This window comes from Trypanosoma melophagium, assembly GCF_022059095.1.
Source record: "Trypanosoma melophagium isolate St. Kilda chromosome Unknown ctg35segment0, whole genome shotgun sequence".
In the NCBI taxonomy this organism is placed as follows: domain Eukaryota; phylum Euglenozoa; class Kinetoplastea; order Trypanosomatida; family Trypanosomatidae; genus Trypanosoma; species Trypanosoma melophagium.
Genome location: NW_027125172.1, coordinates 199,800 through 215,268, shown reverse-complemented (window position 1 = coordinate 215,268; position 15,469 = coordinate 199,800). Strand labels below are relative to the sequence as shown.

Sequence of the window (15,469 nt, the reverse complement as noted above, 5' to 3'; positions counted from 1 at the left end):
AAAGAAGAAGACAAAAAACCTTGAAATCACTTTTCCTTTTTTTCTTTTCTTTTTCTTTTTCTTCGTCTCCTTGCTGTTCAAGGCAAACAGATTTTCCCTCTTTCTACCCAATACAAAAACGACAGACTGCCTCATACAGTTCCACACCACCCACGACTATTTGCTGTGGCATTTCAATACGACGTTGTGTGAAGAAGGCTTCATGAATACGACACTGCATACATAAAGCAGGGAGTTTCTGCACAGATTCACATAGTGGAAGCAGACGGTGTACTTCGCCAAATAACTGCTGATGACAGTCCCCATCCAGTGAGGCAACGAATGCATGTTTTCCTGCTGCTACAACGGTTGAGCAGAAGGAATAGAGATCGGGGAAAAATTGTCCCTCGCCAATGGCAATAACAGAATAGTTACGCCAATCTAATAATTTAGTCTCCTTCTGGGTCTCATTTTTGTTAAAAGTACCGTTATCATAATTGCTATTGTTAGAATTGGATGATGGTGATTCCTCTTGATGTAGATCCCATAGAGTAGAGATAACAGCATCTACCGGATACCGCAAACCGCATCTATGTGAAGAAAGCCAACCAGAAGGAGATGTCGTACCTCTATGATCATTGTGAAGATTACATAGATTGTTATTATAGCGTGTGTCTATGGAATGTGTGACGACAAGGCAACGATATCCAGCTGATTTTAGCCGTGATACACGCTGAATTAAAGTTGATGTGTTTCCTGCAAACATTGGGCCTAGAATAAATTCTAAGCGACCCGTACTAGGATGGGCGCTGCAAGGACAACAACTACATATACAACTGTTACAACGGCAAAGGGAGATTGGATCCATAACCAGATTATATATATATATATATATATATATATATAGAGAGAGAGAGAGAGAGAGAGAGAGAGAGAGAGAGAGAGATGTGAAATTAAAATCTATCTTTGCCTTTCTTCCCTTCTCTGGGTCATTGTAATACTTAACCCTATAAAAGTGCTACTTGAATCAAAATAAATGAAGAGAAGAAGAAGAAGAAGAAAAAGAACAACAGCAACAAAACCATCGCTGCATGGTTCGCTCAGTTTCTCTGCGAGAGTTCTGCAAATAATAACAATAACAAACAAACAAAAAATGATAGTATGATGTGTAATACATAAATTTCCTCTCTTCGTTTCCTTTTCCCTTTATTGTTGTTATTATTATATTTGTCATACACAACTCGTGTATTTTCCTCGATGCAAAGACGAAGGAACATATGATTGATCCATTGATATATATATATATGTACTTTATTCCATTTTTCCCCAATTTCATTTTTTTCGTTCTTCTTGTTATTGTTTATTCATTCCCTATTTCTTCTCCCCTCTCTTCAACGCCGAAGCAGGGCTCGTACACCCAAGTGCTTAAGCACAAAAACCTGCTGTATTGCCATTTCCCGCCAATACTTGTAGCGATCACTGGCTGAGAAATGACCACTCTCAAGATCCATATTCAGTAAGAGTTCATTAGAGTCTGTTTTAAGTTCCCGCAGTTTAGAAGCCCACTTGGCGGGCTCCCAATATGCCACTCGTGGATCATGTAATCCTGCTTGAATTAAAAGATGTGGATAATCCTGGGCTCGTACATTATCTATTGGACTGTAACTGTTCATATAATCAAAGTATTTGTACTCATTCGGATTTCCCCACTCTTCCCATTCTCCCGTAGTTAATGGAATACTTGGATCACACATAGTTGTCATAACATCCACAAATGGAACACCTGCCAATGCCACACGAAATAAATCAGGACGCATATTAAGAACAGCGCCAATTAATAATCCCCCCGCACTACGACCCTCACATGCCAAAAGTGATGGTGTTGTCATACCAGACTCAATAAGATACTCTGCACTTGCAATAAAATCAGAGAATGTATTTCGTTTTGTAAGATACTTTGCTCCCACTTCATACCACGCCCTTCCCATTTCTCCACCTCCACGAATATGCGCAATGGCGTAAACCATTCCACGATCAACATATGGTAAATACTTAATACCAAACTCTGGTTCTATGCAAAGTCCATATGAACCATAACCGTATAACATCGTAGGGTGAGGTTTACTTAAATCAAGACTGGCATCATGTACAATAGAAAGGGGAATCTCCGTACCATCTGGTGCCAAAGCAAAACAACGTTTACAAACGTAGTTTTTCGAATTAAAACCACCACCAACTTCACGAACTTTTACTGAAGTACGAGTTCCTTTTGCCACATGTAGATCAAACCAAGTTGTAGGAGTTGTCATGGAAGAGTAAGTTAGACGTAATGTCTCTGTTTTATACTCTTTCATGTGTGAAAAAACAGGTCTAGCCGTGAAAACAGGTTCTTCAAAGTCTACCTCTTGCATAGTAGCATCATTAAAAGAACCATCTCTTCCAGTTTGCATAGTCCAAATTCTAGTTAATCCATCACGTCGACCAGCAAAGACAGCAAACGTTTCGAAAACGGCAATATTTTCAATAAAAACTCTCTCACTATGTGGGACAAGAATATTTCCCCATTGAGAAGGTGCACTACGTGTGGTGAGGACCACCTTTCCGTTCATGCACTTGTCTTTATTTGTTAAAATTAAAAGTGTATCTGTGCCATGAAGTTCCACGTCATAACGCACACCCTTTTCACGTGGACGAACTGTTTCAAGCACATTATGGTTATTACCATTACGCAAATCCAGCAAATGAATTTCTGTTGTCTCAGATGATGCAGAACCAACTATCAATGTTTGACCATCACCAGACTTACCCATAAATGCAGAAAAAAGTGGATCATCCTCTGTATAGAGGCATATATCTTTTGATTGTGGTTGACCCATAATATGCCGCCATATTTTATTATCACGTTGTGCAGCATCTTTTGTCGTATAAAAGAAACACGACGCATTTGGTCCCCATACAATATCACCATTTGTACCGTCTACCACATCTGGTGCTCCATCTTGTAAGAAACGAATACTGTAAATTTCATTCCCACTGTAATCTACAGAATATGCAACAAGTTTGTGCTCTGGTGGTGCTGGTTTTACATCATGTACAACACAGAATGATTTTCCTTCTGCCAGTTTATTTTCATCCAGTATAATTTCTTCATCACCTTCTTTTCCTGGTGTTTTTCCAACTGGCACACGACAGTGAATCTTATACGACAAACCCTTCACTTCTCGTGTGTAGTACATGTATCCACCATACAAATAAGGTGCCGACATGTCAGTCTCTTGAATATGAGATATATGTTCATTATATACCGTTTCTGCAAATTCTTTAATATCTGCGGTGTGCTCTTCAAAGTGTGCCTGCTCAAGTTTCAGGTGTGCGATAACTGCAGGATCTTTGCGAGCGTCATCACGCAGCCAAAATAACGGGTCATTGCGACGTCTTGGCGGATTCATAGGGTTTGGTCCACGATTTTCACCATCGACATGACCAAATACAACCTCGTGATCTTTGTGTGCCGCGATAGGCCCAGATGTTGTTGGTTTTGCTGACATGGAAAGTGTATTCTTTTTTTTTTGTGTTCTTTTCTTGTATCCCTTCCTTTTTTTTTGCTTTTTTTCTTCAGTAAATATAATGTTAAATTCCTTCTTCCAAATATTCGTGTTTCCTTTGGTATTTTCAATTGCACGTGAAAGCTCCTAAACTCCACGATAGTAAAAGGAAACGACAACAAAAACAAAAAAAAAAGGAAAGCAAAGTAATCTGGTATTCGTTATAAATGTATGTATATCAATATGTTTCTCTGTATGAAGGTTCAAACATAGCAAAAAAAAAAAGTGTTCAGGGTTTGTTGGTATGTCTGTTTCTCTTTTCTTCTTTTTCTTTTTCTGTACATGTATCAACACAGCAAATAAACACACATAAGCAGACACACAGGTATTACAAATAGCATGCAATAATATATAAATATATATCACATTAAACGACAGAACGAGAACTCCTTCTTCACCTTGATTCTTTTTCTTCCTCCACCACCTCTCTGTCCTTTTTTTTAATTTCTCTTATACATACGTATACACAGAAAAGACGTACAAGACATAGAAACAAACACTACTAAGAAGTGATACATTTCCCCTCATCCTCACCCCTCTGGGATATATATATATATATATATATATGTATATATCATGTCTATGTGTGTCAATTAGAGCATACAATAAACACAACATGAAATGGCAACCTCAAAGAGAAACAAAAGCCCGTCTTCTAATATATATATTTCTTCTCTTCTATTGGAAGGGGGAGGAGTGGAAGGAGGATATGTAGGACTAATTCTTGCGGCGTGTGACGTGATCGTAAATAGTGACCTGAACATACTCTGGACTATGAATAACTGTACGATTGCTGTTATCACCCGGGGTTGGGGCTCGTGGATCAACGTTAATCGTCTTTCTATCCCGTTTATGTTTCATCAGCAGCCCCATTTCATTATCTGCCAATACCTGAAACGTGAGACTATTATTATAAAACAGGGTATGGGTCTTCCAGTTATAGTAGCTGAGATCTGTACGACGTGGTGTGAGCTTCTTACGACGTGCAAAGTACTCTGTAAAGTCCTCCGTCTTGAGTCTATGGCCGTAGTCAATATACGCCGAGACCTCCTGCCCCCGCACGATATCGCGTAGAAATATAATAGTGGCGAGTTTCCCACTCCGCACGAGTTCCTCCCGCCGCTGCAGAGCCGCCAGCAGAGGGGCATCGTCCAGCCGCCGGCCCGCCCCGCAGAGCACCGCCGCCCCCACGCCGCCCTCCTCCCCACCGGCCCCCTCCCGCCTGGTGGGCCCCTCGAGGGCGAGGACCCGCGCCGCCTCGAACTCCTCGCGGCTGAGGAAGTCCTTCCCCTTGTAGCCGAGCTCGACGATCTGGCGGGCGGCGTCGGGGTCGCCGAGGTAGAAGAGATCCTCCGCCGTCACCTGCTGGTCGAGGTACTCCTCGTAGGTGGCGAAGTCCAGCACACTGCGGTCGAAGAGATCGCGGTCCGCCGGGGTGGTGAGGCTCATCGCTCGTGAAGGAATGGGGGATGTTCTTATTTTTTTGTGTGTGTGGTCAAGATTAGGGCGGGGTGTTGTGGCTCTAACAGACAGAGAGAGAGAAAGAGAGAAAAAAAGAGAGAAACAGAGAGAGAGAGTGAGAGAGATGGCAAAGGAGAATAAACAACACTGTATGGAAACGAAAAACAACAACAATATATATATATATATATATGGAGTGTGTGTGAGAGAGAGAGCATATTCCATCATTCTCTCTCTCTTTTTTCCTTTCTTACAGTACTCTTTTTTTTTTGTACTTGTGTGTCACTCGATATCGCAAATAACTCCGATCACTTCGTCTCATATGGTCGCCATGCAGCACGCAGCGTCTCTCGCGCCACCACAAGTTCCGCGAGGAGGGCACGTGCCTTTTGTAATGGAATATAAATATCAAGTCCATCACGTAATTTTCACACCAGCATACTTTCATTAGAAGGTTCCGACTTTTTCCCTATTTCTATTTCTTCTTCCTTTCCTTCTTCTTGTTGGTGTCGCAATGACACCCGTTTTCCTTCACACCGCTGAAAGTCAAACAATCGCCTACCCGCTAAACCATTTTGATCGTGCAGAAAAGCACTTACACCAAATGTAGTTTCATTCTGAACAATATGACCTCTCGCTGTTCTATCACCATATGGAAGCAAAAAGCTCGCAAATGCCATTAAAGGTGTTTGATGCAGTAATACCATGGCTATCGCACTACGATGGGCATGGACTGATGTTACAATAGCCAATGCTACTTATTCACTGAGTCCAAACACTATGAGCTCATCTACGGCATCGTTATGAGAAACGTCATACTTTATTATATTCGTTGCGATGGTGTGAATAGCTGTAAGGGCCTGAGCAACTTTTCCTCCACCAAGTTCTACCATTTTGCGTCGTGCAAAAAACAATTTGCTCTGTATTTCAAGTTCATTCGGTTCATTCATATGAACATCACATTGTTGTTGTTGTTTTTGTTGTTGCTGCTGCTTCTGCTTCTCATCACTCCCAGTTGGGAGAATAGACTGAGAAACAGTAGAAATCGTTCCTGCTCCTACGGTTGTTACTGATGAATGAACAGTCTTTGGGAATGTATTTCCTTCATCGTTTCTGTCGTTATGGGGTACAAGCAAGAGGATAGTAATAACATGATCGGTCATTTTTGCAACTATACCAGAATTGAGATCAGCAACTACGGCAAGTCGTGCTAGTAAAGTGTCTGGAAAATCCAGGCCTCCAAAGAGTTTGAACTTCATCGTCAATAAAATAGCGTTATCTCTCTATACTATTTTTCCCTTTTTTTTTTGCAACCTTTCAGTCCCTTTTCATTACTCATTTTTTTTTCGTTTCGATACGTCCATGTACAGTCTTTCTTTTTCTTTTTTTTTTCCACGCAGTAAAACTGCCAATAAGGAAGAAAAAAGAAAAAGTTTACCTATATGCAAAAGAAAAAAAAAGATCATGATCAAGAATAATAAGAAGAGGGGTCATTTAAAAAAAATGAAAAAAAAAAAAACAGTCAGTGATGAAATAAATAAATATCATTTCTCGCATTTGAAACTTTACAAGTATCAATTATAAACAAAAATAGAAGAAACACGCCCACACACAGAGAGACATGCATACCCCTTGAATTATCTTTTCCAATAAGGAGGGAGAAATACACACATTATTTCCAGAGTTATTCGCATTTACAATGTATCCACTGAAACAGAAAAGAAAAGCAAGATAAAGACTTTAAATAAATAACCTATAAATAATAATAAAAACTATTAATCCCCTACAAACAAATACCCATCCTTGTGATCAATCCAATCCTTTTTTTCCCATTTTTTTCAAAATCACCGAACGCATCACCGCTGTTATTGGTCTTATGTAGAGGAAGCGAGAAGTATGAGCAAATAAAGATATTTTCGTTATTAATATACGTCAATAGGATACAATGCGGGAACATCAGCAATAAACGAAAAAAAAAAGCAATGTAACTATAATCGATCATTATACTTATGTAAGTTTACATACTGAATTAATAGAATACGTATGGGAAATATATATATATATATATATATATAGACACACAAACTTATTATATATGTATTTCTTTTACCCCTTTCTTCTCCCTCTTTATTTACTTTACTCTGTAACCACAGTATTTCACTCTCTCACTCATTTCGTTATATATATATATATATATATAACGGCATCTCACAACGTTAAACGTCTCCATAGAGAAGGTATCAGTTGCAAAAACACGGTCAGTACACTCATTCCCAGTATTACACACGTAACACTATTAAACTCCTTTCCATTGCCTCCTTCCTCTTCACGTGGCTGTTGTATGAGACAGAGTGGAAGTGTGGAAATACCAAGAGCGAGGATCGTACACAACGTAAGCAGAACAGTAAACAACCAAGCAGAGACAACGGCTGGTAAGGCCATCGTTAGCATACAGAGAGAACGCAGAACTCCAGCCACTGACACTGAAAGTGAGAGGCCAGAAAGAAACATCACAAGAATAATAATAACAAACGGTGAAATATGTACAAACACAACGGTATTATTTCTGAGTTGTGTATTAAAGAAGGCGGCCAACAATACCAGAAGCATCATGACACTGCAAAGACCAGATTCCGCGATTCGCACAAAACAACCCGCACGTGGTAAAAAAGACAATGGAAAAAAGAAAAGACCACTGAGAAAGAGAAGAGATATTATATACGGCCCTATAGAAGGAGAATCAACCGTGTACTGCCGCAGTGCACTCAACTGCAGGGATGACTCCCCTGCCATAACAGTAAAGAGAATCCCAACCGCAAAAAGAGATCCACATGCCATACAACGAAGAAGATAATATAAACTAATACTTTGTATAGCCTTCACCACACCACTGCGTGCACTAAGAAAGTACCGTGGTGTACGAGTGGCCTTAAGACAAGTTTCTGGAGGCACCAACACACACACACCGAATCCCAGACATAAGTTCACAAACATTGCCCCAACAAGAAGACTTACAGCTATAGTAATACCATTACTGCTATAGTGTAGGATAGTGGAAAATAAGAAAAGGCCCACGGCATTGGAAAAGAGCCAGGTACAATATCCAAGAGAAACCAACAAGAGTGTTCCGGCAATAAAAGCTTGTTCCACCACAGCAAATAACAAGAGCGCTAGAAACGAAATGGCGAGAGACACACCATGTATTATGTGTCCCACGAAAAGTAACCATAAACTAACCCGAAAGAAACCGAACATCACACACAGTGAACCACCAATAGCTAAGGATAACCCAGAAAGTAACATAATGTGTGGCAAGAAATGTGCATTTCGGGAGTCATTGTTAAAGAACAAAAGGCAAATAACGACAAAAGGTATCAAAACAATGAAAAACGCCATCGCATTTACAAGGAAGAGAAAAGGTTTCATATAATTTTCTTTTGCAAGAGGTGTGTTAATATTTGCAACGTTACCCACAGCGGCAAAGAATGTTCCTTGTAGTAATAATAATGCCATAATACTTGCTGTAAAAGTACTGAAGAGCATCTGACGCATTACAGAAGTTAACCATATAGGCAAAAGAAGAAATCCAGTCTTTACCACCTCCTCTGCCCCAACTTCAACCGTATTATGAGGTGAAGAGTCATCATCTGAAATGGAATTCCCTTTAAAAACAGGTAGTTCATCCTGATATAAGGAGCACGTCACAGAACCTTCCCTGGCACCGGACATCAAATCCGCAATAAGTGAAGGCCACTGTAATGTTTCATTTCGGCTAATTCCATTCAATAAACCCACTGTTTTGTCTTGTGGAAATACCATAGTGCCGTATGATTCCACGAATCCAGGTAATCCTCGTTGTACCTCAAGTGAATGACGTTGTTCTCTTAGTTGTTGTTGTTGTTCTCTTTGTTCTTCTTCGGATTTCCTTAACGGATAATTCTTACTCACATCCGTATCCCCTTTCCCCACAGCTCCTGCATGATGACTCCTTATCATTCCTTGATTATGATTATGATGATGATGATGATTATTATTATTATTATTATTATTATTATCACCATTATCTTCTCTAACACGTACGGGAACAACAACACCTCCTCCACTTCCACTTCCACTTCCAGTTCCTCTTCCTCCCTCCGCTCGCTGTTCTTCGTGATCAAATCCCTCTTCTCTGTCAAATCTCGTTGAAACACTGGATTCAATTGTTCTCGTCGTGTTCTGTTGACTGCGCCGGTGCCAACTACTGCCGTCACTTCCCCGCGCTGATGAGATCTGCGAGGAGCCCAACCACCCACCAGGGAAACACTTTCTGAACTCCTCCATGAGGGAGTGATATTCCATAAAGGCTTTATTTTCAATAATATGACGACGGGAGGTTTCGGTCTTTACGAACATGATATTTTGATCCAGCGGGTCATCGTTGGGGCTGGTGAACACCTGTTGTAGGATGAAGGCGGAGGCGGATGGACTTTCAGTACTGTAACGAGCTGAAAGGGAATGAACTTCTCTCTTTACATCTGCATTGGATGATTGTTGTGATAATATTCGTGCGTATTTTTCTTGTTGTTGATGTTGTGATTGCGATTGTTGTTGTTTCCGCCGCTGCTGTTGTTGTTGTTTCTTGCCAGTGCCTGCTTTTCCTCGAGGTGATATGACCAACTTTGGTTCACTCATTCTTTCTCTCGGTTCAACTTAAAAAAACTGTATTATTGCTTGACTGTTGATGTATGGGTCACTTCTCCCTTTTTTCAAGGTTTTTTTTTGTTACTTTCTAATACTGTCACTGCAAAATTTGTTTTAACTCTTCTTTTTTTGCTTTTCTTTTTTGTTCTTTTTTCTCTTTTTTTTTAAACAGAATTTCTTTGTTTTTCTCGCCGTCTTGTTTTATTGTTGGTCTTGGAATCTTTGCTGTTTTCCCTTTACTAGAAACGTCCCCTTTTTTTAATAGAATTAATAAAAAAAAAAAACAAAAACGAAAAGAAAAAGAGACACATACATACAATAAGAGAGTAAGGAAGAAATACTATCGGTACTTAATTAAATGCATACACAAATGACATGTATACCAAAAAGAAAGTATATATATATATATATATATTTGTAATAAATGTATGAATGTACGTATGTAATGTAGTATACATGTTCACATGAAGCCTGTACGCATTTGTTTTGAAGGAAATAATAATAATAATAATAATAATAATGAAAAAAGGCATGTACGTATGCAATTACACAAGGAGATATTTCCACTACCAAGTAATGAGAAACATTTAAGAGAAATACCTCTCTCTGGGGGTCTAAACGTACATATACACACACAAACACACGGAGAAAATAGCGAGAGGCAAAATTAATAATGATTATGACAATAATAGTGACAATAGTAATATTAAAAATACCAAACAACAATAACAATCATCATCATCATTATCATCTAAATAAAAAGAGCAATATTTTTATTATAAAAATGATAAATTACATTCCACATCCGATATCATTGGTCTAGCAGTGTTCTAACACCTTATTTTCCTTCTCTTTTTCCTTCCTTCTTTCTATTTCATCTTTTTACTAGTTCTCTGCTTTCAAATAACTCATACTCTCATACAATTTTTGAGAGTAATTTGATGACAGTTTTGGTGTACTAGTGAAAAACAGAACGAAAAGTCCTCCTGTGATTCCTCTTCATCTTATTGAGTGATACATAACAACAATAGTAACAACAAGAATACAAAAAAAACCATGCGAAAGATAATAATAATAATAACCGTTGTAGTAGTTGCAAGACAGAATGAGGGAGAGCCTCAGTGTAAATGAAAGGATTAAAAAAAGAAAAAAAAACCACTGAGGCCTTCAGTTCTTTCCTCTTGAGCATCAGTAAGAAAAAACAACGAAAAAACAAAAAAGAAACGTATTTGAAACGTTCGTCTTATTTACAAATAAAAACAAGAGTAAAGTATCGCCTCACCCTTGGCATGCTTACAATACAAGAAAAAAAAAAACATAAACGATATGGGAAAAATCTTACACGCATACATTTATCCATGTGTACAAAATAACATAAACAATGAAAAAAAAAAAAAAAAACACTCCCACAGTCTGAACACGTACGTACAGGGAGCCGTGGCGATTTGTGTTTTTTTTCTTTCTTTATCTACTTTTTCTACTACCTAAAAACTCACCAAACTGAAAAAAAAAAACACAAAAAAAAAGATAACTAACACCAAGAAACAGCAACCTGATGCAAAATAAGAAAATGAGAAAAACAGATAATGGGGCCAAATACCTAAAATAGTTCATACTGCTTATATAACAGTGAACCCACCGCAAGTGCGAGAACGGCCCCCACCGTCGCAGAGAGTGCCCCAGTCTCCCAACATTCAGAAGCAAATGTCTTTTGCATGTACGCCTCCACCAGACCAGGCGAATACTCCTGCAGTCTCCCTAAGAACTGCTGCTCTCGCTGCTGCTGGAACTCACGCATTTCCATTAAGTTTTGCTGAATACTCGAGAGCTTCGCCACCAGGGTTTCTTGCTGCTCTTGAAGCTCCTTGAGCAATTGAATATCCTCTGGGGAATTCTGTTGATATTCCTGTCGTTGTTCTTCAATAGCCTCCTCAATAGATGAAAGTTCCTTACGAAGGTCATCAAGCCTAGACTCCATTCTATGACTCTCCTCATCTCGATGAGATAATGCCTTAGTCATGCGCAGCACCTCACGTTTAAATTCATGCGCCACTGAATGCAGCGACTTCTCTGAAACAACAGGGGCTACTGTACCTGTATCATCCCCACTCTGTGATTCTCCAGCAGTCAAACTCAACAAATGATTCAAAATCTCCGACTTCTTGTCGTCAGATACCATCTTAGAGATACATTTCACAGAATTATTTAAATCCTCATCAACACGTAACAACCCGCTACGCACGCGCTCTAGTGCAAGACCAACTACATCACCACCGCTTTGGGGAGAAGAATCTCTCCCCTTCCCAGTTGCCTCCAATGCAGGGGAATCAATCCCATTTCTTGATCCATTGGGCGCATTGCTCTTATAATACATACACATCTTCTCTAACTCTTTAACTTCAGTTTGAAGACGTTTTTTGGCCTCTTCACTCTCTTTCAGTTGACGCTCAACTGCAGCTCTGGCCTCCTCACTCTCTTTCAGCTGACGCTCAACTGCAGCCTTGGCCTCATCGGTTTCTCTCAGCTGGCGGTCTGTGGCCGACTCAGTTTCCGCAGTCTTCTGCAGCCTGCGTTCAAGATCAGCTCTGGCCTCCTCACTCTCTTTCAGTTGACGCTCAACTGCAGCCTTGGCCTCCTCACTCTCTTTCAGCTGACGCTCAACTGCAGCCTTGGCCTCATCGGTTTCTCTCAGCTGGCGGTCTGTGGCCGACTCAGTTTCCGCAGTCTTCTGCAGCCTGCGTTCAAGATCAGCTCTGGCCTCCTCACTCTCTTTCAGTTGACGCTCAACTGCAGCCTTGGCCTCCTCACTCTCTTTCAGCTGACGCTCAACTGCAGCCTTGGCCTCATCGGTTTCTCTCAGCTGGCGGTCTGTGGCCGACTCAGTTTCCGCAGTCTTCTGCAGCCTGCGTTCAAGATCAGCTCTGGCCTCTTCACTCTCTTTCAGTTGACGCTCAACTGCAGCCTTGGCCTCCTCACTCTCTTTCAGTTGACGCTCAACTGCAGCCTTGGCCTCATCGGTTTCTCTCAGCTGGCGGTCTGTGGCCGACTCAGTTTCCGCAGTCTTCTGCAGCCTGCGTTCAAGATCAGCTCTGGCCTCCTCACTCTCTTTCAGTTGACGCTCAACTGCAGCCTTGGCCTCCTCACTCTCTTTCAGTTGACGCTCAACTGCAGCCTTGGCCTCCTCACTCTCTTTCAGTTGACGCTCAACTGCAGCCTTGGCCTCATCGGTTTCTCTCAGCTGGCGGTCTGTGGCCGACTCAGTTTCCGCAGTCTTCTGCAGCCTGCGTTCAAGATCAGCTCTGGCCTCCTCACTCTCTTTCAGTTGACGCTCAACTGCAGCCTTGGCCTCATCGGTTTCTCTCAGCTGGCGGTCTGTGGCCGACTCAGTTTCCGCAGTCTTCTGCAGCCTGCGTTCAAGATCAGCTCTGGCCTCTTCACTCTCTTTCAGTTGACGCTCAACTGCAGCCTTGGCCTCCTCACTCTCTTTCAGTTGACGCTCAACTGCAGCCTTGGCCTCATCGGTTTCTCTCAGCTGGCGGTCTGTGGCCGACTCAGTTTCCGCAGTCTTCTGCAGCCTGCGTTCAAGATCAGCTCTGGCCTCCTCACTCTCTTTCAGTTGACGCTCAACTGCAGCCTTGGCCTCATCGGTTTCTCTCAGCTGGCGGTCTGTGGCCGACTCAGTTTCCGCAGTCTTCTGCAGCCTGCGTTCAAGATCAGCTCTGGCCTCTTCACTCTCTTTCAGTTGACGCTCAACTGCAGCCTTGGCCTCCTCACTCTCTTTCAGTTGACGCTCAACTGCAGCCTTGGCCTCCTCACTCTCTTTCAGCTGACGCTCAACTGCAGCCTTGGCTTCCTCATTCCTTTGTAATTGATGTGGGCCACCGTGTTTTGGGGATTTTATATAAGAATGGACGTTGTCGTGGTTTTTGTAACCCTCCGCTCTTCTCTGAACATCTTCGCGTGGCCTTTTGGGGCTCTTTACATCACTGTTTTTATCGTGGACAGAGTCATCTCGCAATATGGAATTTTCCCGCTCTGAGGGAATAGGACTACTTTGCTGTTGTCGTGCCCGTGCAGCTGCGTGCAATAGTATGCATTGTTCCTCTGTTAGTACTATAGGACTTGTTCTTGGTGGTGCAGGGCCAAAGTTGCACAAGACACTTGAATGTAGTATAATGCGCTGTTCGTGGGAACGACTGTAGCGCCATGGTCGAGTTGTCAGCCGTCGCATAATTTCTGTATAGGCAGTAGCGTCCCCTGAACTTCCAGAGACACTTAGTCGTGCATGATTACGACTGCGATTGCTAACCGGATCCACATTTTCAGCCATGACTGTACTACTATTAATAGAATGTACAGGGCTAACCTCATTGTCACGCTCGACCTCATTGAAGCGTTCCCACATGAGGTCAATATCATCACCCATGGCGGCTATGGAAACTCGTTCCTCCTCCAATTGGGCTTCAATATTTTCAAGTTCAGAGTATTCGTCTGCCTGCGTACGCCGCATTTCCTGATATTTCGTACTCGCATCTACTACTTGCACATGCGCCATTACCCACTTGTATAGTTGTCCAACTGCTTGACTACCTTTAACCGCCTCTTCGTATGTGAACTTGGAGGAGTTTATGTACCGTTGTATTACCTCCTGACGATTTATTGTGCTAACGTCCTTTGGTTCAAAGTGTGCCAGTTGTTGTATGAAAGTTGGTCGATGCAGTAATGGCTGCACATCCGACCAGGCGTGGCGTCTTTCACCCATAAGTAACATCACTGCAGAAATCACTCGTACCACGGCATTTGGCGGTGTGCGGTATGAGACCAACTCACGCCATTGACGCATGTCAATCTTCTTTACTTCTGTACGCACATCACCAAGTTCCCGGTTGGCGCGTTCCATGGCATTCTCTACTTCGCGTTGTTTCATCAAGAAAGCGTTACGTTTATCATGTATCTCTTGCAAACGTCGTTCCGATTCCTCTACACGTTTCGCATGCTTTTTCTGCATCTCCCGTAACTCCTCAAGAATTTGTTTCCCCTCTTCTGTATTTGCCACAATTTCCCCATCGCTGTCTCGAACATCTTGTGTGAGTCTTTCTACCTGCACTGTACGACTTGTTGTACTTCCCACTACGGTGGCTAACTCGCATCGCCATGCTCGTGTCATGATATCTAGAAATTCATAGGCAATAATATCACCAATGTAAAGAGATGGGAGGGAAAGTTGCTGCTCCACATCATCACTAGGTGTATTTAAAGAAGAAACCTCAGTCATCTACTGTGTTTTACCTCTTCCTTTTTCTTTTTTTCTTCGTTATATATATACTTGTTTTTTTTATTTCTTTTGTTGCTTCTACCTTCTTCTTGTTCTTGTTGTTTGCTTTTTGTGTTCTTTCAGTGAGGTATTAAACTAATATTTTTTCTTTTGTTTTTTGATCGTTTGCAATGATTCCGTTTCTTCCTGCTGTTTGGGTTTTGCTTGTCTGCGTTTTCTCGCTGCTCTGCCCTCTACCAAAACTAATGGATGGGCGGCTTAACAACGAAAGAATGAATAAAAAAAGAAAGTAATCGTTGTAATCATTACATAAACCTGTATTGTAACTAGGTGACCACAAGAAGCAACACAGACATGTATATTTACGTTAAAAAGGGAAAAAAAAAAACAACAAGAGCCTGTCTAACTATGTCTAGGCATATCTTCTTGTATGTCCAGAAAAAAAGTGACATGAATTGCTCACCAT

General features: G+C 41.4%; 7 protein-coding genes across 7 annotated transcripts; all 7 read right to left on the bottom strand.

Moving 5' to 3' along the window:
- Positions 1–103: 103 nt before the first annotated feature.
- Positions 104–745, bottom strand: LSM04_003528 (Thymidine kinase; the record flags this gene model as incomplete). Its single annotated transcript, XM_067338675.1, has 1 exon — positions 104–745. One exon carries the CDS (start codon positions 743–745, stop codon positions 104–106), a length of 642 nt encoding a protein of 213 aa, XP_067188660.1.
- Positions 746–1,370: 625 nt separating this feature from the next.
- On the bottom strand, positions 1,371–3,527 carry LSM04_004517 (Peptidase S9; the record flags this gene model as incomplete). The annotated part of the gene is made up of 1 exon (XM_067338674.1): positions 1,371–3,527. One exon carries the CDS (start codon positions 3,525–3,527, stop codon positions 1,371–1,373), a length of 2,157 nt encoding a protein of 718 aa, XP_067188678.1.
- Positions 3,528–4,301: 774 nt separating this feature from the next.
- LSM04_006747 (Protein of unknown function DUF4464) lies at positions 4,302–5,033 on the bottom strand (the record flags this gene model as incomplete). Its single annotated transcript, XM_067338673.1, has 1 exon — positions 4,302–5,033. The coding sequence occupies one exon, from the start codon at positions 5,031–5,033 to the stop codon at positions 4,302–4,304; it is 732 nt and encodes a 243-aa protein (XP_067188732.1).
- Positions 5,034–5,353: 320 nt separating this feature from the next.
- On the bottom strand, positions 5,354–5,752 carry LSM04_003207 (uncharacterized protein; the record flags this gene model as incomplete). The annotated part of the gene is made up of 2 exons (XM_067338672.1): positions 5,354–5,431; positions 5,480–5,752. The coding sequence occupies 2 exons, from the start codon at positions 5,750–5,752 to the stop codon at positions 5,354–5,356; spliced, it is 351 nt and encodes a 116-aa protein (XP_067188655.1).
- Positions 5,753–5,803: 51 nt separating this feature from the next.
- Positions 5,804–6,304, bottom strand: LSM04_009055 (uncharacterized protein; the record flags this gene model as incomplete). Its single annotated transcript, XM_067338671.1, has 1 exon — positions 5,804–6,304. The coding sequence occupies one exon, from the start codon at positions 6,302–6,304 to the stop codon at positions 5,804–5,806; it is 501 nt and encodes a 166-aa protein (XP_067188788.1).
- Positions 6,305–7,253: 949 nt separating this feature from the next.
- Positions 7,254–9,719, bottom strand: LSM04_002372 (uncharacterized protein; the record flags this gene model as incomplete). Its single annotated transcript, XM_067338669.1, has 1 exon — positions 7,254–9,719. The coding sequence occupies one exon, from the start codon at positions 9,717–9,719 to the stop codon at positions 7,254–7,256; it is 2,466 nt and encodes an 821-aa protein (XP_067188643.1).
- Positions 9,720–11,328: 1,609 nt separating this feature from the next.
- On the bottom strand, positions 11,329–15,003 carry LSM04_004997 (Dynein heavy chain; the record flags this gene model as incomplete). The annotated part of the gene is made up of 1 exon (XM_067338668.1): positions 11,329–15,003. One exon carries the CDS (start codon positions 15,001–15,003, stop codon positions 11,329–11,331), a length of 3,675 nt encoding a protein of 1,224 aa, XP_067188694.1.
- Between the last annotated feature and the right edge of the window lie 466 nt (positions 15,004–15,469).